Below are 22,370 nucleotides of genomic sequence, written 5' to 3'. Positions count from 1 at the left end.
AGGCAGGGAGTGTAACTTGTCTATTGCAAATGAAGGGCTTGAACCTACAAACCTAATAGAGACAAAATTCAGTACTCTATTTTTTAACTTTTAGAACACAATTACATCTAACCCTTTTACCATTTATGAGGGAAGGTTTTGACTTCGTAAAAAAGTAGTTTGTAAAGCCATTTGGTTTGTGCATTAGAGGCCCGAGGGAAGTACTCCTTCACTAAGTCTGGCATTCAGTTTGGAAAATAATTTAAATTTGAAATTATCAATCCATACAAGTCCATTTGCAACAGTTTCTGAATCCATCCAAAACACATACATAAGGCTTCAGTTAAAAGTCCCTACCGCATATAAAATATTAGAATCTTGAGAAAGATGAAATTTAACTTATATACATATCTTACATCCATACATACAGCAAAAAAGCACACAACTTTCCTACTAACTGTGTATTAACACATGGTTATTGCAGGCTTTGACCAATCAATACAGCAATAAAACTGGAATGTGTATTCTACACTTAGTTTTGCAAATTTCAGTATTAGTTTTTCTGCACCTGATCAGATACCTTTGAAGGACAAGCTACACAAAAGTTAAGGCCCCAGTTTTCTGAGAATCAGGCCTTTTCTTCACATGAATAAAAACAGATTTAATCAAATGTAATGTTTTACCTTTCCTCTTTTTGAAAGATCACAGATGCTACCATTTTAATACAACAGAATAGCCTCTTACAATGGTAAGTTTAATAGCAAAATGCCTGCTAGAAGTATTACACTCACCTCACATAACATACCCATTTGCTATCATATTTATGGCTTTTGTTGAGATTGTTATCCTGGTACACCAAAAGCATTTGTGTATGGCTACAGAAGAGGCTGCTGAAGGGTGTACCAGGCACAATGCAAGACAGAACAAAGGCCTCATCCTGCAGTTTTCTTGCATGCTATAATTACGCCAACGTTTAAAGTTCTGAGTGCCGGAAGTACTGATGAATTGATCCTTTTAAATCATGAAAACTGCACACTGCTCCATTACATACCTCTTTTCTCAGAACCACTTTGCTATGGCTACAAATCAGCCATTAATCACAAGACAGTTTAGCTTTAATCACTTTGGCTTTAAGAACACAGGATTTAAAAATAAATCTGGATGATAAACCAAGAGCTCTTTTGCATTTAGCACTTTAGGTGCCTCCTCTTAAAAAAACATACTAAAGAAATTGAGCAGCATTAGAAAACTAAAGTTCTTAATAAGAATGTTTTGCAGTATTAACATTTGTTGAAACTTTTAAGACAATTTCAAAACTTCTAAAATGTCATCCCAAACAGGTTTGACCAATGTTTTAAAAGTTAACTCATTTGCAAATGAATTTGTTAGTATTTTGAGAGTTGCTGATTTCAACTCAAACCTTGTGAAGTGGTTTGAAAAGTGAGTAAAAAGACTTTTAGTCTTCAACGTGGTGAAACTGCAGAAGCAATTTACAGTGCTTTTCCAGTCTTGTCTTCCATGCTCTTCTTTAGGGACCATATTGCATCTTGCTTTGCAAGACACTGGTGCATTTGTCTGAGCGCATGCTTTTCAATCCCAAATTTTCCCTGCATGTTTTTCTCTTCACCAGCATGTCGCTGCACGATGGGAAGGCTCAACAGGCTAAGACAAACATCAGACTTATTTCACAGGCTGCTTTTGAAAAAAGCTGTTACATGAAAATACGCAGGTGCGCTCCTCTCTTGCTTCACAAGCTAAGCAAAAAAGAATTTCGCAACCTAACTCAACTAGAGCAGACTTCATTTAGGAACATCCCTTGAGGCAGATTGGCTTTCAGAGGAAAGCAATGCAGGTCTCCTTAAGAATTCTCCTCATGCTCAGTCCATGACTTTGTGTAGAGTCAAAATACAATTCCAATCCAATTCCTGATTCCCCTTTGGCAGTTGGTAACATCATCAAAAACTGTACATTGCACTTGCTGTAGTGCAACTTCATTTGTTTTTCCCTAAACTCCACTAACAGTCATGTTAATTATTTCAATAATGGTCCTTTCAATACACTGGCACAGCTGAACGTCAGGGTCCATACTTCCCATGTTCTTTAGTCCTCTCTTATAAAACAAATCTTTACAAAGTCCTGATTGTTCATTTGGCTTCTCCTTTAGTTGCTGGAGACCTATAGAAAGTCAGATAGAAACAAACATAGGTCAACAAAAACTGTTTTTTCTCCTATGTACATAGATAATATATCCCCAGATGGTGAACTGGAAATACTGCTACCACCAAGGAGTCAGTTCAGAACTCAGGCATGTGCTGATTTAATTCCACCAGCCTTTCTGGAGAACACTTCTGGCTGGTTTCACTTAGGTCCACTTGCTTTTATTTTTGGTTGGTTCTTTTCTGACAGAAAAACAATGGTTTTAATAACTCCTCTGGTAAGGGGCACAAGGTCTCACTGCACTCTGTGAAATGCTTTAGAAAGGGGAAGAAGCACAAACCTTGAGTGACATGCCCAAGATGACATAAGTCAGCAGTACAATTGGGAATAGACTTGGCTTTCCTGCGCCAGCCATTACACACTTCTCCACCCCTTACAGATGCAGCAGACATCACCCACCCAGGACGTTCCATTACAAGCAGTTTCTTCACTTTAGAAATGGAACCGCAGGCACTTACACCTGAACTTTACATATCTTTTCACTGTGGGTTACAAGCTAGCCACTAACAGAACCAGACAGACAATCACTTCTACTGTGTCCACCATTTCCCTTTCACAGACCATTATAAACGTACAGGAAAATGGAGTACAGCCTTGCCTACACTTACCTTTACTGTTGGTCTACTTAAACTACACAAATTGCATAGCTGAAGTCGACCTACCTCCTGTAGTGTCTTCCATGCAATAAGGTTAACAGGGACTGCTCTCCTGTTGACACTGGCTTCTTCTCATTCTGCTGGAATACCGGTGTCAACAAGAGTACATTTGGAGATCAATTTAGTGCATCTTCAATGACGCACTAAATCAACACCTGGTGGATCAGTCCCTGCCGGGTCAATCTCAAGCATGGTGTAGACGTATCCTAAAAATCAAGCTTCATGGGACATATTCAAAGGATAGCAAAAGGGCTTAACTTGGGCCTCTCAAATTAGGAGGAGTTGCACAACAAACCTCAAACAACTCTGGATTTTTACTTCACAGAATAGGGATAACACTGTGCTCTTTATATTCTTAGCCCAGTTCCAAAATGAGATATTCTACCCAATTAGAGCTTGTTTATACTTTAGAAGCAGAACATTTGATTTCATTTATTCTTAAAGAAGGAAATAAACAGTGTAAGTAGTCCATAAAGTATGCTAGAAGTCAAAAGCCTCTGTTCATCGGTTTGTTTCAAATCTGCTATCGCAAATACCATGTATCTCATCCTCTCATGGCTCCATCTGTATTTTTAAACCTGTCGGGACCACCTTCACAGCTGTCTCAAAACATGACTAACTTTCTAAGCTGTTAAAGATGCAATTACTGTCCTCAATTCTCTCTCTAGTTATGGAATACACAGTGTCATTACTTACGTGTAATAATAGGATCAAAATCTCTAGTCTGTGTAGCAACATCAGAGGCACAAACTTGTCCTATCTGTATCAGCAGAGACATAACATCATCATACAGTGGAGGAAAGGCTTGGCAGAAGGAGACCAAACAGGGCAGGGTTGGCATGAAGAAAGCATAGCGCTTCGTCTGAGTTAAAACTGGAAAGGAAGGAGAAAATGTGTAAAAGAATCAAGAGCTGTCACTACATTTATGATTGTAACCTATGTCTTAAAATGCCATTTAATGCTTTGTATGCTGTAAATCAAAACAACATAGCAAACATGCAGCATTATACCACACTTAGGGTGTGTCTACACTAGCCGGCTACTTCGAAGTAGCTGGCACAACATCGAAATAGCAAGCGTCGCTGTGCACTATTTCGACATTAGGCGGCGAGACGTCAAAATCACTATTCCTATCCGAAGATGGGAATAGTGCCCTACTCCGACATTCAGCGTCGAAGTTGGGCATGTGTAGATGATCCGCATCCCGCTACATCAAAATAGCGGGGTCCTCCATGGAAGCCGTCAGCTGAGGGGTTGAGAGACGCTTTGCCCAGCTACTGTGGGGCTCTATGGTCGCTTTGTGCAGCAGCCCTTAGCTCAGGGCTTCTGGCTGCTACAGCTGCGGGTCCATGCTGTGTGAATGGGATCTGCAATGGGTTGTCGGCTCTGCGGACCTCGTGCTGTGCAGGCCAAGGGTGTCTGGGAGGGGCCCTTTAAGGCAGCGGCTTGCTGTTGCCCCAGAAGGGCTAGTCCAGCCTGTGATGCTATCCCGCAAGCTTTGCTGGCCCCTTATTTTGACGGGGAGCACTTGTGTGTGTGGACACTCCGCACTTCCTTCCGGGGTGGCTCCTTTCGACATTCCCCGTCACTACTTCAACGTCGAACATCGACGGCACCAGCCCCCGGAGGATGTGTAGACAATAAGCATCAAAGTAGCCTATTTCGATGCTCTTACTTAGAAATAGCCTACTTCCACGTAGTGTGCTAGTGTAGACATAGCTACAGTTGTACGTCTTAGGTCAGGTTTACACTAAGAGATAAAATTTATTTTCAATGTGCAATTCCAGCTATGAAAATTGTGTAGCTGGAGTTGATGTATTGAAAATTGATTTTTGTCACTGTTCCCACAGTGGGAGGCTGCAGAAGAAACTCTCCCACTGACTTCCCTTACTCCTCATAACCACCAGGAGTACCAGGGTCAACGGCACTATGACAGTTCAATTTAGCACATCCTCACTAAGCATGCTAAAGCAAACCTTGAAGATCGACCACTAGTGTCAATCTTCCCATAAGCGTAGCTGTACCCTAAAAAACACAATTCTTCTGGGACATTAGCAAGATAAATAGGATAAAATTATGCAGTAAGTTTCCTTCCTCCTTTACAAGTAGGAAGGAATTCAAATTTCCTACATGCTAACCTCTTAAAGGTTACAGTTAAATTCTAACAAGTCATTAGAAACTCATAAGGGTAAGAGAACAGTTTACTGCAGGTTTACAAGTTTCTTCATTCTGCCCGGCACAACTGTCTAAAAGTTACATTAACAGAAATGAAGAATTAGTACAAATATAAATAACTATTTCTTAATTTTGGTGTTTCCATGAGAAGACAAATTAGCATACTAAAGGAGTATAGCAGAATGTGTAGTGCCCCGACAATAAAACTACAGCCATTTCGCCACAATTTTATTCCACTGTGTTGATGTTATCTGGATGCTTACCTGTTAACAGAGTTCCCATGACATTGATAGCTAAGCGAGCCACACTGAGAGATTTAGGTAATGCATACTGGATACACAAATATGAAAGAAGCTGGATGGCAAATATCTGTGGGGATCAACGAGAGAGAGAGAAAGAGATACACACACAGGTGAAAAAGGGTTATTTTTAATACCAATTTGCTTTGCACTTCAACACTTTCAGTCCAAAGATCCATACAAAATTAATTTGTGCCCATTTTACAGATGGGGAAACTAGACCTATACAGTTATGTTTGTGAAAATGTTTTCCAAAGCTAACACTAAGGAAGAACATGGAAATTAACTGAACAATGGAAAATGTTTTTTCAGCATTCCCCTGCAATATTCTGCAGCCCAGAGTACGATTTCTCCAAGGGTAAATACTTCCAGTGCCATACAGTACCTGTTTTTCAAGTTCAGGCTGAGCAATGAGCTCCGGTATAAAATCCAGACAGATATGCATGGAAGGAATACCCGCTACGGTCAGTGACAGAAGTTCACATGGATAACCCTATTTGAGCAAGAGAAGAAAATGTCATTCAATTTCATCGTCATACCAGAAGCTTAATTGCATTTCTTTTAAAGAAACTCTTTATTTCTGTTATTTTAAACATTTAACTCATAACACTTCCCAGTGTCCTCACCCAAACCAAGAGAAAGTGTCATCCAAGCCATGTTTGCATTGAGACAATTCATTTTGCTCAATCTTCAGCCTTTTTACAAGTACCACCCAGCAATTTATGCTAATGCAATCCTTCTCCTTCCATTCTCTCACTCTCAGCCAAGTTCAGGCTTTTGGCACAGGCATATATTAATAGGCTTAAAAAGCAATATCAACACAAGCCAATATACAGAATGCAGCCCCAAACACAGAAATTTCCTGCCAAGGAAAAAAGCGATGTGCACAAATGGAGAACAGAATGACCACTGCAATGCTATTTGTAATGGTGCATGGGTACATATGAACACGTGTGGTAGGCAGCAGAAGTTGCACCTGGCTGTTCCCCTCTTGACTACTGCTTTTTTGAGTGTCTGCATTAGTGCAGATATCTGCAATGAGCCGTGGGAGCCTAGGTGCCACCTCAGAAAATAAACCATTGCCATTCCTTTCGTTGCAACAGCGCATGAGCGCACCCTTTTGGGATTCATCCTGCGCTTCCCCACCCTCTATCACTTCCCAAAGAGCCATTACAAAAAACGTGAGAATAAGAGGTAACCAACAAAATACTGACCTGGAAGTGAACTAATTTAACGATGTTGGGATCTGCAATGTACATTTGATGCAGCAGGCAGCAGATGAGACATTGCACCTCTCGAAGATTGCACAAGAGGCTATCTTCTTCCTCTTCTAGACCCTTACTTTGAAGTCCAATGGCAGCAGCACTTTGAATGTTTTTTAGTAGGCTGTGAGGGTTGCTGCCCTGAGCTTTCTCCTCTTCTGTAGGTAAGCAAATCTCTAAAAGGATCTGCACAGCAGCACTGTCCTGCAAAGAAGGCAAGCGGCACAGAAGTTAATAAAAGAGAATGAAGCATGAAGTATGCATGCGTACATGGAATCATTTTAGTGACACAACCATTATATACAAATACGTTGTGCCTGTGGAAAAAGTTGATTCATAAATGAAACGGTTGCATGTGGCACATTTCTATTCATCAGATATGGTCAAACAATGAACATAAACCACAATAAGTGCTATTATCCTCCCAACGCATGAGTTTTAAATCAGTTGTAATGTGTTTCGTAGTTCTCTCTTCCCATTGCTTATAACGTTCAGCTTTTGTTCACTGAAGCTGTTGAACACTACTGCAGCTACCAGGGACTAGTTTATGGTTCATTAAAATCCTACTGTCAGCATAGGATGTACTCAGTCTCACCTTACCTAACTATGGCTGGGTCTACACTTGCCCCCTTCTTTGAAGGGGGCATGTTAATCAGGGCGAAGGGAGATTACTAATGAAGTGCTGTAGTGAATACACAGCACTTCATTAGACTAATTCTCCCCCGCGGCAGCTCTGAAGCTTCGAAGATGTGGCATGCACGTAGCTGCGGGCACTACTTCAAAGTGCCTTTACTCCCCAAAATTTTGAGGAGATCACAGATGGATACACAAATGCCTACAGTACACTGCATCCAGAGGACAATAAGCTAACCACAGAAGCATGAAAACCTCTTGTTGCCTTATAACGGATGTGAAACTGACTGCTCAATTACTCTCCCAGCTGGAGGCAAACAAGTGGTTACATACACTTGTTAGCACAAGATAGGAAAGAACCATGTTCGTAAAATAAAAAAGTACTCACAACAAGAGCTCTGAGACATTAAGGTAAGCAAACCAACCATTCCCTAGCCTTGCACTTCATAAAGTTACTTAACAAGAAGCAGCAAACATCACTGAAATGGCCTTCAGGGAGCTGTCACATTTGCTCATGCTCTATTACTCAAATCTTATGAAGGTTTAAAAATATTCCTCTGGACAATGGGAGAGAAACATAAAAAGGGTAAGAAAGGCAGAACAAGTTTCTATTCCACTGTAAGTGAAAGATGCTGTTCTAATGGTCAGCCATCAGCATGGTGCTCCAGGATAGAAAATAAATGAGTGAAAAGAGTTCAATCTATCAGATACAATTTGGAAGTTGAATAGAGAGTCAGTTTTCCACTTCTAGGAGAAATCAGCATAAAATGCAGGCTCTCTGCTTTCCCTATTCCATACATTGGCATGTAGCGGTTATTGATACTGGAGCTTTTATCTTTAGCTTTGTATCTTCATTACCATCCACTTCACCATATTACCTGGGCAGCAAGCAACGCATTTTTCAGCTCCTCTCTGGTAACTTCTGGGGCCTCTGGGCCCATCATATTATTTTGGGGTGGCCTGATGTCCTGCTCAGCTGTTTCCTTTAGGTGGGAACTAAGGTAGGCTTTTGAAGCAAGGAGATACCCATTCAACATGTGCAGAGTAATATCCATCAGAGGAGGACACCTAACACAGAACAGATGACAAACAAAAGGTAGTTAGTGGGTAGGACAGGCAGAGTGGGCACATGTGATAAAGCAGAGTAAGGAATGTGAAAAACCTCCTCTCACTGACAAGACCCCTACAGGCTTTACCTCAAGCTGCTAACCCAAGTTGCCATGTCTTAATGGCTATTTTAACCCAAGTTAGTTACCCTGAGGTACAAACAATTTTTGGGAGGTGGGGGAGCAGTAAGGAAGTTCCCTAGGTTGCAGGCTGAGTAATATGACAGCTCTTCCATAAATAAAACAAACTCCATAATAAAGAGCAGCATGTTTTTAGCCAAAAAATCTCCTCTAGAGTATTGCCATTTGACTCTGCCTTCCACACAAACCATGAGTAAATTGCAAAAGAAACTGACCTATTGTAACCTATGTACGAAAGGGAGCAGAAAAACACCATTGAAAGTTCAATAGTGGTAATGCACTATCGCTATAGACAAACATGGCTGACCTCCCAGCATTAGCAATTCTTTGTGAGTATTTAGACATGAAATCCAATTTGACTGGCTTAAGTCACTATTTTCCCTTCCATTTTTAAACACATGGGATCTTTTAGTCGCACTTGGATAGCCAGGGATAGACAGAAGGATGGGCTTTTAGTCTCACTCAATGCATGACACTAAAATGATGCCAACAGAGGGATACTGAAAAGAGCCTGGAGTTAACTGGAAAATACATACTCCAGCAAAACAACAGATCAAGCAGTATGGATACCATTGAAGCTGGAAAGGAGAGACACTACACAGAGAACATGAAAAACAAACCTAGATAAATGCTATTTATAAGTCAGTGAAAGAGGAAGGCTGGATGCCAAAGAAAGAAAGGCAAAGAAAAAAAATTAAAGCTTGAGAAGATTTTGAATATTAGAACATTTTACAGAAGTCAGCCAAGGAATACCATTATGTGGTAATACTTTAAGTAAACTCAATAAATAAAAAAATTATTTGTTTTACCCACGGTACTTTTGGGCCCCAGTCACGAAACAGAACCCTGTTTTTCTGCTAGATCCTATGCAGACAGATGGAAAAAGCACTTCTTGCCCCAAAGTGCTTATTGTCTCTGAATACAAGGTAAGAGGTCACAGGCAGATGCCAGTAGATGGGAGAGTACAAGGGAACAAATATTGGTAGGCGGTGGTCTCAGAACACCTTATTTAGCTGGAGTTTAACTTACCTGTGAACTCTCTGATCACATCTTAATACAATCAGAGGGTCAATCATCAGATCTTTCTGAGTATACTTTTGCTGTCGGATTATTTTTACTGAAGGCTGCAATGCATTAACAGTCATCACCCACAACCTACAAAACAATTTTTTTTAAAATCTAAAAGATGCTGCTTAAGTCAAACTGGATCACATAGATTAGACAACAGGTGCAATAAATGTGCGGCAGTTAATTACGCATTCTGGGCATATAGTTATAATCTTCAGTTTAGTGTGCACTGATTATACAATACTACTTTATGGCTTAAAACAAGACACTCTTCTTACAATATACACTTTCCTGGAACGTCATCCACCCAAGATGTATTTTCAGTGCAATACAGAGAACCTACTTGTTTTAAAAAGCAAGGTGTTACTACATACATTCTTCAAAAGTACCTGGGTCCTAAGATTAATATTCAGCCAGCTCCATACATGGCTGCATGTTATAAGCCTGTTCTTAAAGCAGATCTGAAGACAGCTGAGAGTTTCTAGGGTTTTTTTTTGTTTGTTTTTTTTAATGTGACCTTTATTCTTTTTAATTAATTTTAATTTTACGATGATAAAGGAAATTTGCTTTGGAAAACAGAGACAAAGTTTAACTCCAGCAACTTCATTTTAAAAAGGACCTGATCTTATAAGGTGCAAAGCCAATCAAGGTGCGATCAATTCCCTGGCTTACCACCACTAATAGGGGCTATGAGTCAAAGCTTAAGAGATGGGAGGTGGCAGTCTACCAATTTACCTGCAGCATTAAACTTGAACAGTAAGCTGAGCCTACCTCCTAGGCATCACAGTGTTAAGGACCATCCAAAGCTTATTGACTGTTTGAAGAATTCTCCGTGGGACTCCAGCATTCAGCAGTTGGTTCATATTTGATGTCAATACCTCAGCATATGGGATCAGCTCCCCAGCAGATAGTAGAGTTAAGTGTTCTAGAATCTGCATCACTTGGGTATGATTTCCTGGGAGCATGGAAAATGCTACAGAGAAAAAGCAGGAAGAATTTACATCATCAGCCTCGGCTTCTGCCCTTTTATGAATCCTTGCTTAAAATGAAAAAGTGATAATCTTCAGTACCAGCAAGCTCACTACTGTGTAGTTCCAAATGCAATTACCTGAGCTCAACCTAGAAGAAGAGGTCAGAAAGAGCAAACAGTTTCCAGCCAGTCAGCTGGAGTCACAAACCCAGTTTGCATAGTGAGTAGAATTAGAACCCACACCAAAGAAATAGCGTAGCTTTTCCTTGAGGAGAAGCATAAAACAGTAATAAATTTTTGCTGCAAAGTAAGAAGTAGTATTTCTAGTGTTCAATGAACTCTGTGAAGAGCCACTAATGTGGCTGTAATTTCAAGTAATTTCTGTATCCTAGGTAGGAATGCCAACTAACCTTATGGTACACATAACAGAGCTGACCTGTGCAGCACAATCCCATACAGGAGGAGCCACAATGGACATAATGAAGATGTTATACTGAAGTGAAAAAAATATACGTATTTTCCTATCTAGTGACAGTGTATTTGTAGTGGTGCATTTAGGAATCTGATCTAGAGGTTTAATCCCCTATCAAGCTATTATAATCCTCAATTGTCATGCACATCCAGATTCACAAATGAAAGGAAGGAGGAAACAGCTGAGCTGTGGATCACATGCACGTTATTTTCAATGTCTATGTAGTCCAGACAACGAAGATATTAGGAAGAAAAGAGGAATCTCCTGGTTCACAGATTACTTACCTTCTTGAAGTTGTTTGGGAGAATGCTTTTTGGCGGTGTTGGTAAGAAGCATCCGACGCAGTAAGGCATCCGTGCCCGTGATTTGCTCCTCACAGATCCAATCATTCACAATACACAAGTGTGGGTAGTTAGTAGCAAGGAGGCGCAGCAACGCAGAGTGCAAGCCTTAGAGAGTTAAAGAGAGCTCAGTCGCCAATCTAAATCCCAATACGATTGTGTCCCCCTATAACCTCAATCACAAAACTTGATTGAATGACATCTGGGAACATAATGCAGTGCATGTAGTTCACCTCAGCTGTATTAAGCAAGCTTGCCTATGTACAGCCTCAGATCAGAACTCAAATGCCTACAAATACGAAGGAAATGATGATGGGGCCTGCTACCTTCCCAAAATGTCAATCAGGTAGACTGAGAAAAAAAGTAAATTAAAAACACTCAGTCACTTTTACAGAGCTTTTGATATAGGTCAGATTCCACTGTCAGAAATGGAAGCTTGCTTCCCAGGTTTCAGAGAGGTGTATGGGATGGCTAGTGTTATATGGCAACTTTCTCTAAGTATGAATCGAATCTCACTCTAGATTGACAGAGTTTAAGCAGAAACACAGCATAATCTGAAGTACCAAATGTAGGAGAACAGCAAGTTTTATAATTAATAAAAACACATCACAAAGCAGGAGAAAGCTACTTTCTTATATTCTGCTCAACAACTGCAGGACAGCCAAAAATACAGATAATCCTCAGTTTCCTCTCCCTTATGTTATACACTCAGATATACCTCCCAGTTCCTGCTGCAGTCCTTGGGCCTGCCGGATAAGGTACTTGATTGGAATCTGATCCATCAGTGCTGAAGAGTAAGACTTGGGCTTTTTTTGCATGGCAGCTGTAAGGAAAGAGATTAAGAAAGAATTCCTACCGCCATTAAAATCTTATGTACTAGACTAGAAGGCACAAGTGAATTGAGAGCTCAGGCTGCCAACCTACTTGTGAACTGCTCACACTGCAGTTCATAAGGACAAAAGAATCACCCTTTTTTCTGAGGACTATTGATAAATGGAACTATTTAAATAGCTATCTGGAGAAACAGCAGCAAGAGGGTGAGGTCTAAAAGGAGTTTTAATTCAATTCTATTTTCATGGTCTTGAGACATGAAGTCAAAGCCATACACCAAGCACTCTTTTTTCAAAGCAGTACTAATAAATGCAGCGTTACTTCCCTGCATTTTCCTAGCATTTCTACCCATCCCTCATGCTGAATGACCCGTCGACAACACAAGCACATCTGAGGCGGCCATTTTGTGCCAGGAATATTACATAACTGCTAATAAATGATCAGCTTTGCCAACTGAAGGTGCAGTGAGAATTTCAGGAACCACACTATAGCTGGTCAAGATGAATTCTGATCAGGACACTTAGGGAATGCTCAATCTTGTGCAGAGTATCAGGGAATCTTTAAAGACCCCGTGAAGAGTTTCACCAAACATCTCACCCTTGGGTTCATGGACTGTCACTAGATCTTTACCGTACTAGTTTTGAACAGGTCCAACCCTTGTGTCTTACGAGATCACAGCTGATGTCTGAATGGGCTTTATTCAAAGAACAACGTGGACAGGTAGTGCAGGGCTGCGTAGAACGTATTCTGCCAGCACACAACGTACTCCAGCAGCAGAGTGCGAGCTATCAGCACAGGAAGAAGCTTGAGCAACAATACAAACCAGGGGCAGGCAATAAACAAGAGGCAGGCTTAGTCCTTGGCAGGCTTCCACCACTATAATTATCTGCGCCTCCACAGGTATTGGGTGATTGCAGTCTCATCGGCCGCAGGTTGCCATTCATAGCCAATGGGAGTGTTGGGACGCAGCACAGACCAGGACACCACTTCTTGTTGCTCCCACCGACCATGAGCAGTGACCTGTGGCCAACAGAGCTGCAAATTGCCAGATACCTGTAGAGATGACTAACCCTGGAGGACCAGATCCGACCCACAGCTAGCAAAAAAGCTTTGATATTTTCATCGCTAACTTAGAATGCAGTTTGTTACAGAAAAAACTGAGGTAACTTTTCTGCCAAGTTCCACCTCAGCTTGATCTGAAATGGCTGATTTAGCACAGACGACACAAACATGGCTACACAACTCCTACACCGAATCTCTAGAGTCTTCAGACCACTGATATAATAGTGTGTTACATATGAGAGTCCGTGCCAGAGAGAAGAGGAATATCAAATGGGTCTTACTGCTGTGCTTATTACTTCAGCACTTGAAATTCAGGCCACGTGATCTATTTTAGGCAGCCACAGTGCTTACTGCCATCAGATTGTGACACTTGTTCATACAAGAGCTCATCAGCTTCCATTTGACTTTCAGTCACAATGACATGCGCAACACTCACCCACACGTACCTAATGTCTTTGTGTTAGCCAGGAGCGCCTCTTCGTAAGAGAGAACATAATAGAGGACAAGCAGCTGGGCTGTGATACTGTAACGTGGATTAACGCGAGCATTCTCTCCCTGCACAGAAAACCATACAGAGGTCATGTCGCAACACTGCCCTTACTCTTAAAGGAAAAGTTTGGACTCAGCAGAGAGCATGGCAGGAAGGCAAGACAGCCAGGTTTCAGTCAGAGTGACGCTGTCAAGCTAAATTTGCCCCAAAGCTAGGGCTGCAAGGTGTTTTAAAAGAAGTAATTTAGAAAATGTCACTAAAATGTTTTCATCTCTAACATTTCTTTGGTTAGAAGCACTGATCTGCCTTCAGAACTCTGGAACAGAGCCCATTATGTTAGTTTTGGCCTCCTGTTCTCATGCCACACATAAACAACTGCTTGCCAGAAATGTAAAATAGGGCTCTTCTAATTAAAATCTGGTTTTTAACCTGGACGCATATGAAACAGCACGAGAAGTGTTACTGTGAAGGTCATCCTCATTTCCCACTTTAATTTGTTGCTGGAAAGAGGAATTATTTGACACCCATGTACTTAGAAGAGTCAAGGGTTGGTGGGGACCACAAAGACAATAAGTTCGGCATTTTCTCAGGAGCAGGGCAAAGTATGGCAGCGATAAACTCTGAAGGAAACCTCATTTGGCCATCTCTGGACACAGTTTAGGTGCAGTTTAGGACATGAGAAGTACAAGCAGGAAAACATAACTAGGCACTGGTGAGATTTTGCAGCAAGTTTCTGTGCAATATATTGGATGCTTATGAATCGACTCTTCTGAGAACAGATACGTGAGAAGTAAGAAATAACAATTTACCCCAGTAAGTCCTTGAAAAACATTCAAGATCTCCTGTTCTGTGATTGGCTGATTTGTGGCCTCCGGGTTGGATTTAGATGCAGGAGTAAGAACAGAGTTAATGTAGACATCAATAAGAGGAAGTAACTGAGGATGGAGTGGTGTGGTGGTTTCACACAGCTGTCTATAAATCCAGTCCTAAAACAAACACGTTACACTTAATAGCAGCAGCACAGCATGAACTAAAAATACTGCTTCTACTTTTAGGTGCAAGTACAATTCTTTTTTAACCAAACGAATTAACATAGATCTGCTAGAGGCTTACATTCACACTTTCAAAATAAAGGAAAACGATCAGCTCTGAACTGAGCCAAATATCCTAATCAAACATTGGGATACTATCCCCATGCTACAAAGCTCTAATAATACATCTTGGTCCTACTCAGGAACATTCTTACTCCTCCCTCTTCCTGATAAGGATTTTAACAAGTGTACAGGAGGAAACTGGGATAAACTGTGTGTGACTTGGGTTGTGAACACTGGCATACAGAGCTTAAAGGCTTGCACGCAAATCTAATGTACTGTAAAATCCCCAGTTACAGGATAGGGGTCACTCCCCAGCCAAATTAAGATTTCATTCATACGTTATGTTTTAATTTTCACACACACAGCGGGAATTTGTATCTCTATAGATTGGGCGTGGGGAACTCTTTTCAGGTCGGGGCCACTGACCCATACACAAACCAGGTAGGGGCAAAAAACAGCCCTCGCTTATGTAGTCCTCAGCTGAAAAAAAACAAAACAAAACAAGGCAACATTCACCTCACATGGCAGCCCCAGAGCCAGTATTTTTTGTGGGTCACTCAAGGCTCTGGACCTGGGCCAAAAATAAGGGGTTCAGTGTCGGCAGGTGCTGCCAGGAAGTGGGTTTGGGGTCTTGGTAGGAAGCAGGGTGCAGGAGAAGGCTGGAAATTGGCGGTTAGGTCTCAGCCAGAGCAGGCTGCACGCCTGGGCAGGACGGTTTATGGTTCAGGGTTCTGGGTCCAGAAGGAAGGGCTGCAGGGGGATGAGGGGTTTGGGAAGGGGGTGTGAGTGAGTGTGTGCGTAGGAGGGAGGCTGCAGATGGGAAGTTGCGATGGGAGGGAGGATGCAGGAACAGTCTAGGAGCATGGGATCTGGGCATCAGGGATGCACCTTACCTGGGTAGCACCCCTGGATGCACATGGCTCTGCACCCTCCCATCATCACTCCCAGGCACCGCCCTCCACTGCTCTGATTGATTGGCTGAAATTACAGCCAAACAGAGCAGCAGAATTAAGCCCCCGGGAAGTACTAAAGCTGCCTCTCCCCCTCCCTTCTCCTCAGCTGGGGAAACAGCAGTGAGCAGCAGTGGAGCCTGAGGTCAGTTTCAGCTCTATATCCCCCAGAAGAGCCTGCAGTCTGGATCTAGCCCCAGCTTGCCTTGGGGTTCCCCACCACCTACCCCACCCAAGGGTGGAGATGGGGAGCCCTGAGCCATGGGACTCGACCCAGATAAACCACAATCCAGATCCGGACCACAGGACAGGGGTTCACTACCCTTTCTGTAGAGTCTGTTTGGCAGCGGAAGTTATTAGCAGAACCTAAGCCTGACACTATGCAGAGTTCTGCAATGTGAATGGAAGACGAGTCATACCTTTATGGACACTTTGTGCTTGGTGAATGACCGGCTCCTTAGAAGCTGGTAGATACAGTGAATGGGCAAAAACCCAGTAATGTTGGCACTCAGATTTCCTGTCACAGGCACACGAACTGCGTGGGCAGTGACAACCTGTGGGGAAAATTGTAACATTCAAGAAAAACACTCTCATTCCTTCTCCATTATCAAATGATTTTCTACAGTAGTCGCACAAAAGCATTTCATATAAACATTAAGTACAAAAATCTCTGTTAAACGAATATTAAGAAGGTTGCAAAGTCAAGCTCTCAGAAGTCAGAAAATGATAAAATTTGAGTTTCACGGACAATTTTAATTTGGCCACTTTGTGTGATACACCATGATCACGTAATTAATGGAAATATCATGAGGCATATGCACTAGGGGGTCAAAATTAAGATTTCACAGGCAATTTTAATTCTGGCATTTCCTAAAATTTGAAAGCTTGATTTTGCAGCCTTACTGTTTTTCAAATGGCATGTACATGTACAATTCCCTAGGCTTCTCAAAAGAGTAAATTATGAAATAACGTCAGACAATCCATCCTGGGGCCGGCAGCCACAGGATTGATCAGCAGAGCTGGAACCTACAGAGCTATTACCGCACAGATCTCTGCCAGTCCAGACAGACTAATTGACAGCTATCACAGGTTGTCCTCCTCTTCATGACCAGCACCAGCAGGGGATGAGAGACACTACCAGTGGGTTTCAGAGATGTGTATGTGGCAGAGGAATGGCACCACTCAGGAAAAAACCAGTTACCTTGCCTTTCGTAACTGCTGTTCTGTGGGATGTGTTGCTCACGTCCATTTGAACAGGTGTGCACGCACCACATGCACAAGCATCAGAGAATTTTTTCCTTAGTGGTGACTACTGGGTCGACTGCAGAGCCCCCCGGAATGGCGCCTTCAGATGTGGTATGCACCTGCCACCCCCCTCAGCTCTTTCTTGCCCGACAGAGGAGAGGCGAGTTGGATGTGAAAAGGACATAACACATTTCAAAGAACAACAGTTACAAAAGGTAGGTAATGGGGGCTTCTTCATCGAGAGATTTCTCATGTGCTTTCCAATAGGTGACTCACCTGCAGTCTCCCTGGAGAAAGGGTTGGAGATCAACTGGCTGCCAACTGCAGGACTGCCCTATCAAAAGTGGCATCGCCTTGTGCCTGCGGGTCGATGACCTAGTGAGACAGGACGTCATGTATGGATGACCATGTGGCTGCCCAGCGGGTTGGGGTGCTGGAGGCGACCAGGCCCTGGGACGGTGCCAGCCACTGTGCTGGAGCTGGTTTCCCCATTGAGAGTTGCGACAGTGCTGGGCCAATGGTGTCACGACTGAGTTTTGCGGAGGCGGGGATTGTGTCACTACGGCAATCACGTCGCTGGTGGCTTCAAATGATTTCAGGAGTGGAGGGAGAGTCCAGCTCTTCCAACAAGTCTTCTTGACTGGGAAGACAAGGAGCACCGGACTTGATGAGCCCCCCCCAACAGGTCTGGAGTCGAGGAAATTGTGGCTTTCAGGGGGCCCACTGTATGGCGTGCTGTACTGAGGTCCGTATGAGGTGGTCTGCCTGGAGACGGGTCTCCAGCCATCCTTTTGTTCTTACACAGCACCATGGAGAGGGAACGGTGTCACAAGCTCGAACTCACCTGTGGTGAGGAGCAGTGATCCTTCGTGGCCTTCCGGCACAGCCCTGAGGGGTCCCGCAGCGAGGCTGGTGCAGTTTACCCACACAGAGCTGACTCCATAGTGGGCTGGAGATGAAGAGCTGTCTCCGTGAGTAGGAGCTCCAGGCAGAGGTCTCTTTCTTTTTTAGTGTGAGGTCTAAGGCACCTGCAAATAGGGCACTTACAGGTGTGACAGCCCTCACTGAAGCACTTAGAGCAGGAAGAATGTGGATCTCTCTTGCACAGAGGTTTCTTGCAGTCCTCACGCACCTTAAACCCCAGATCGCGACATGTCCCAGTCGGGGGAATTCCCCCAGGCTACCTACTCCACTTAGAACTGAACCGAACTAACAGCTACCAAAGTGCTTGCAATGTAAAAGGCAAAGAAACTCAAATGTCCATCACTGGCAGTAAAAAGGAACGGAGAGGGTAGGGGGATGAAAGTGTCCTACACACTGTGCCCAGAAGCCACCACACCAGAGGCTCAACAGCTGACCCAAAGGGTACCACTGATGGAAAAGTTCTCTGTCAGTCATCACATCTATTGGAATGCACATGAGCAATCACTCAAATCTTAGGTTCCATTCCACTATCCCTTTTACCCCAACCTGCGAGGCAAAAGTTTAGCAATGCTATAATCAGCTGTACACAAAGTCTTAAATTACCATCAGCTCTGCCTCTGAGCCTCCTTTAAAACTGGTTTGCTCTTTAAAAGTAGATATGCTTCTAATGCTTTTTTTCAGCTGTGATGTGTTTGTGCAGCCATGGATCATCATAGGTGTTTGGGAGGGTTTTAAATCACCATCTCCACAAAAATAAGCAAAAGCCACAAGACCCAGCTCTGCCAGTTCAGTACACAAGAAGCAGGACCACACTAAAATCAGAGAGGTTAATGACATAGTAGGGTATTATTCAGCATGGGTAAGGATCACAGGAACAGGTCCTAGAAGACCTTCCTTCTCCATTAGATCAACAACAATAACTCTGTCAACAGAAAGAGCAGTCTCAAATGCATTTTTAAGAGTTTATATTGAACTAACAAGAAGGAAAAAAAAAGTATGACAAAGCAAAGATACCAAAAGCAAGAGAAATAGATGTTCTGAAATTTTTAAAATGGTTGAAAAGAACCAAACAAAAAAATTAAAATGATTAAAAAAGCCAAAGACTACCTGTTCAGTGAAAATCTCCTGCGTAAAGATGGTCTTCATTCTGCTCAGCGAGCTGGGTTTAATAACAATCTGAAATAAATTACAGTGCTTTTGCTCTTATCTGGTCTGTTCAAATATGAAGAACATTACAAATAGCTTTTAGTGTTTAATCTAGTTCAGCCTGGTATGGCTAAAATTTGCCACTGCCCTAGTTAAAGCAATGTTCCACACGTTAAACAGCTATATTTGCTATACAGTTAATTTTACATTCCAGTGTCATGACTTCAAAGTTCTGTCTCTCTTCCCCACACTGAAAATTCAATGATGTGGTTAGATCTAGTGAAGTCAAAAGCTCCACTATGGGGAAAAAAAATGAATCCAAGACTCAGCTTACAAGTAAAACAGACCGTCAGCTATTGGTTAAGAAGTTCACATGATGTGATTTCTCTACTTTTTTTTAAATAAATTTACAGCTCCTCTTAGAAAGGACTTTGCATTACGACCTGCAAAAAATGAAGTTTGTTAGAATTCAGTGTCTATTAAGAACACAAAGTTAATTTCAATAGGGCAATTCCTTTCAAAAATACTTAGTCTGATCTCTTTATACACTATTTAGCATACAGAAGACTAACGTTAACAAGCATTCGTGTTTCAGTTCCACTACTCACTACATATTTTGCTTTTACACAAAGGAAATCTGTTTATGATAAGATTCTTCATTTAAATATACCTATGTTCAAGAACACAGTAAAAACACTGACTTTCAGTTGTCTTTAGATAGAAAAGTCAGATACCACGGGGGAAAATGGTGTATTTATAAGAAAAACTCATTTGGAGGAAGGCATTGAGAAGTTACCTTCATTCCCAAAGTAGAACAGACCAAATCAATTATTGCGTTCAGCTGATTACTGTGGAAATACATGGCGACCAGCAAGAGCATCTCTCCAAAGGAAGCAGACACTCCAGAAATGCTGTGGGAACAGAGATGAACAAGTGAGTCTCTCAAGAGGACATAAAATGTTGGCGTATTGGGTTAGTTTGAAAATTTGTGTCTCACCTTTCAAAGTACGCTTCTTCTTTTATCATCCAGCTCAACCACATGACCATCAGCTGCTCCTGTTCCGGAGTACTAAAAGAAATTCCAAAACAGCCCTTTCATTTCTGGAGCTGCATGTAATTTTACTAATAATCAGCAGACCCAAAGAGTTCATGTTCAACGACGTACAAACCAGAGCTCTGTGCTCTTAGGCTGAGAAAAGCTTTTCCTCACTTGCCCATTGGTGTCAAACAGGCTGATAAACAGGGTAACTTTTCAATTTGATACTACACATGGCAAAAGCTGTAAAAGATTTTACCCTTCTTAGGTCATTGTCCTGTTTTGAGAGCACACCAAGGGATCCTCAAAAAAGACAATTCTTGTTCCACTTTAATTAGGCCACTTCCATTTCTTTTAACAGCAATGAAGGGTCCTGTGGCACCTTATAGACTAACAGAAAAGTTTTGAGTATGAGCTTTCGTGAGCACAGACTCACTTCATCTGATGCTGGTCTTGGAAATCTACAGGGCCAGGTATAAATAAGCCAGAGCAAGGGTGGGGATAACAAGGTTAGCTCAGTCAGCAAGGGTGAGGCTTACTACCAGCAGTTGATCTGGAGGTGTGAACACCAAGGGAGGAGAAGCTGCTTTTGTATTTAGCCAGCACAAAAGCAGCTTCTCCTCCCTTGGTGTTCACACCTCCAGATCAACTGCTGGTAGTAAGCCTCACCCTTGCTGACTGAGCTAACCTTGTTATCCCCACCCTTGCTCTGGCTTATTTATACCTGGCCCTGCAGATTTCCAAGACCAGCATCAGATGAAGTGAGTCTGTGCTCACGAAAGCTCATGCTCAAAACTTTTCTGTTAGTCTATAAGGTGCAACAGGACCTTCGTTGCTGTTACAGATCCAGACTAACATGGCTACCCCTCCGATACTTTCCATTTCTTTTGTCAGCTCTGAGTGGTGGCTCAAGATAATCACCCAAACGTAGTCAGTGAAAAAGGAATACAGAAGGCCTAATCCAGGGGCCCAACTATAGCAACCTGCAGTGTCACATGGAAAACCAACCCAATGCCAGTATTCCACTTCCCAAAGCACTTTGCACTGGAGAGCTTGAGCTATGACAATTTAACCCCACCAGAGGGAGCTCCACCAGCTAGAGGAAGATGGAAAGTCCAAATGCTCTGGAATATCACTGCTCTGGGCCATGCTCAACTAATACCCCTAGGAAACCTCTGACTCTATTGTTCTGGTACCTGACGAGGGTAGAGAAAGCCAGGAGCATACAGAATGAGAGCGATACAAAGCGAACGCCAGCTGGAGTTGCAGGAGGACGACTTGTCATTAGCTGAAGTAACTGCTCAGCTTCTTCATCAGTTGGTCTAAACAGCAACAAAAAAAAGCAAAAGATGTTTCTCCCCTACGACAATTTCCCTCATGGCCAAAATCACTTCCAACCTGGCTAGAGACACTATTTACGTTAGAATTACAAGTTACTCTACCAAATCACTATGCCAATGTTTGGTTGCAAGAACTCAGATGCTCTCTCCCTTGGACTCAACCATTCACAACGTAACTGTTTTAAAGATTTCATTATAAAAATCTCTGCTTTAGAATTCCCAAAACAACCAGATCACTATCTCATGCACTCACAATTAGTACAGGTTGACCCTCTCTAGTCTGGCACCCTCAGGATCTGACCAGTGCTGAACGAGGGAATTTGCTGGTCCACACAAGGTCAAGACTGTCTAGCAGCATTACCAACACTTCCACTGCATACTGGGCCTTTTGAAGAAATTCAGAGGTAAATTACAGCTATATAACAGCCCAGAACGCTGAGAGCCAGGACTGGTGGCTGTAAACAAACTTTACGGAACCACAGGAAACTTGGCCGCATCCCTGATAAGTGGTCATCTGGTTAAATAAAATCATGATGAATTACGTTGCTGGACAAAAGTTCTGGATTAGAGAGGTTCAACCAGTGTCATACCTATACTCATACAACTAGAAACTGCTTTGTAAGAAGGTACTATGTTATCAATCTATCCACAGGAAAAAATCAATATAAAAATTAATTCAAAGTAAAAGCAATGTATTTTGTGACTTCATCCACCAAAACCAGAATTTTCAGCAGTTTTCTGCCTTCCGTACTGTTCCCAGGACATTTGAAAATGACTCTACAAGACTGAGTTTTATTGCAAAAGGGAAACTAAGATTTCTCATACGTCTCACTTTAGATGGTGAGACTTCTCACAAATGCATTCACCCTCAAAAGTGGAGGGCAGAAAGCTTTCCTGCTAAGAATGTAGCAGGAAAAGGAACTGAGCAGCAGT

General features: G+C 42.4%; 1 protein-coding gene across 3 annotated transcripts in view; it reads right to left on the bottom strand.

The window, feature by feature from the left end:
- Positions 1–722: 722 nt before the first annotated feature.
- INTS2 (integrator complex subunit 2) overlaps positions 723–22,370 on the bottom strand; it is a 29,192-nt gene continuing 7,544 nt past the window's right edge. The window contains exons 9-25 of one of the 3 annotated variants that reach the window (XM_075013839.1): positions 21,294–21,419; positions 20,059–20,130; positions 19,858–19,972; positions 19,023–19,091; positions 16,166–16,300; positions 14,512–14,688; positions 13,659–13,767; positions 12,038–12,142; positions 11,263–11,427; positions 10,308–10,509; positions 9,498–9,623; positions 8,100–8,289; positions 6,541–6,792; positions 5,712–5,819; positions 5,291–5,396; positions 3,549–3,725; positions 723–2,154 (exon numbers count right to left, since the gene is read on the bottom strand). In XM_075013839.1, the coding sequence (XP_074869940.1) occupies positions 1,985–2,154; positions 3,549–3,725; positions 5,291–5,396; positions 5,712–5,819; positions 6,541–6,792; positions 8,100–8,289; positions 9,498–9,623; positions 10,308–10,509; positions 11,263–11,427; positions 12,038–12,142; positions 13,659–13,767; positions 14,512–14,688; positions 16,166–16,300; positions 19,023–19,091; positions 19,858–19,972; positions 20,059–20,130; positions 21,294–21,419 (2,404 nt within the window). In that variant the 3' untranslated portion in view covers positions 723–1,984. The remainder of the gene's footprint in view (positions 2,155–3,548; positions 3,726–5,290; positions 5,397–5,711; positions 5,820–6,540; positions 6,793–8,099; positions 8,290–9,497; positions 9,624–10,307; positions 10,510–11,262; positions 11,428–12,037; positions 12,143–13,658; positions 13,768–14,511; positions 14,689–16,165; positions 16,301–19,022; positions 19,092–19,857; positions 19,973–20,058; positions 20,131–21,293; positions 21,420–22,370) is intronic. The other 2 variants (XM_075013840.1, XM_075013842.1) reach the window with 2 other exon arrangements.

This window comes from Carettochelys insculpta, chromosome 19, assembly GCF_033958435.1.
Source record: "Carettochelys insculpta isolate YL-2023 chromosome 19, ASM3395843v1, whole genome shotgun sequence".
NCBI lineage: Eukaryota > Metazoa > Chordata > Testudines > Carettochelyidae > Carettochelys > Carettochelys insculpta.
The sequence above is the reverse complement of the archived record's forward strand: the minus strand, read 5'-3'. Positions and strand labels throughout refer to the sequence as shown.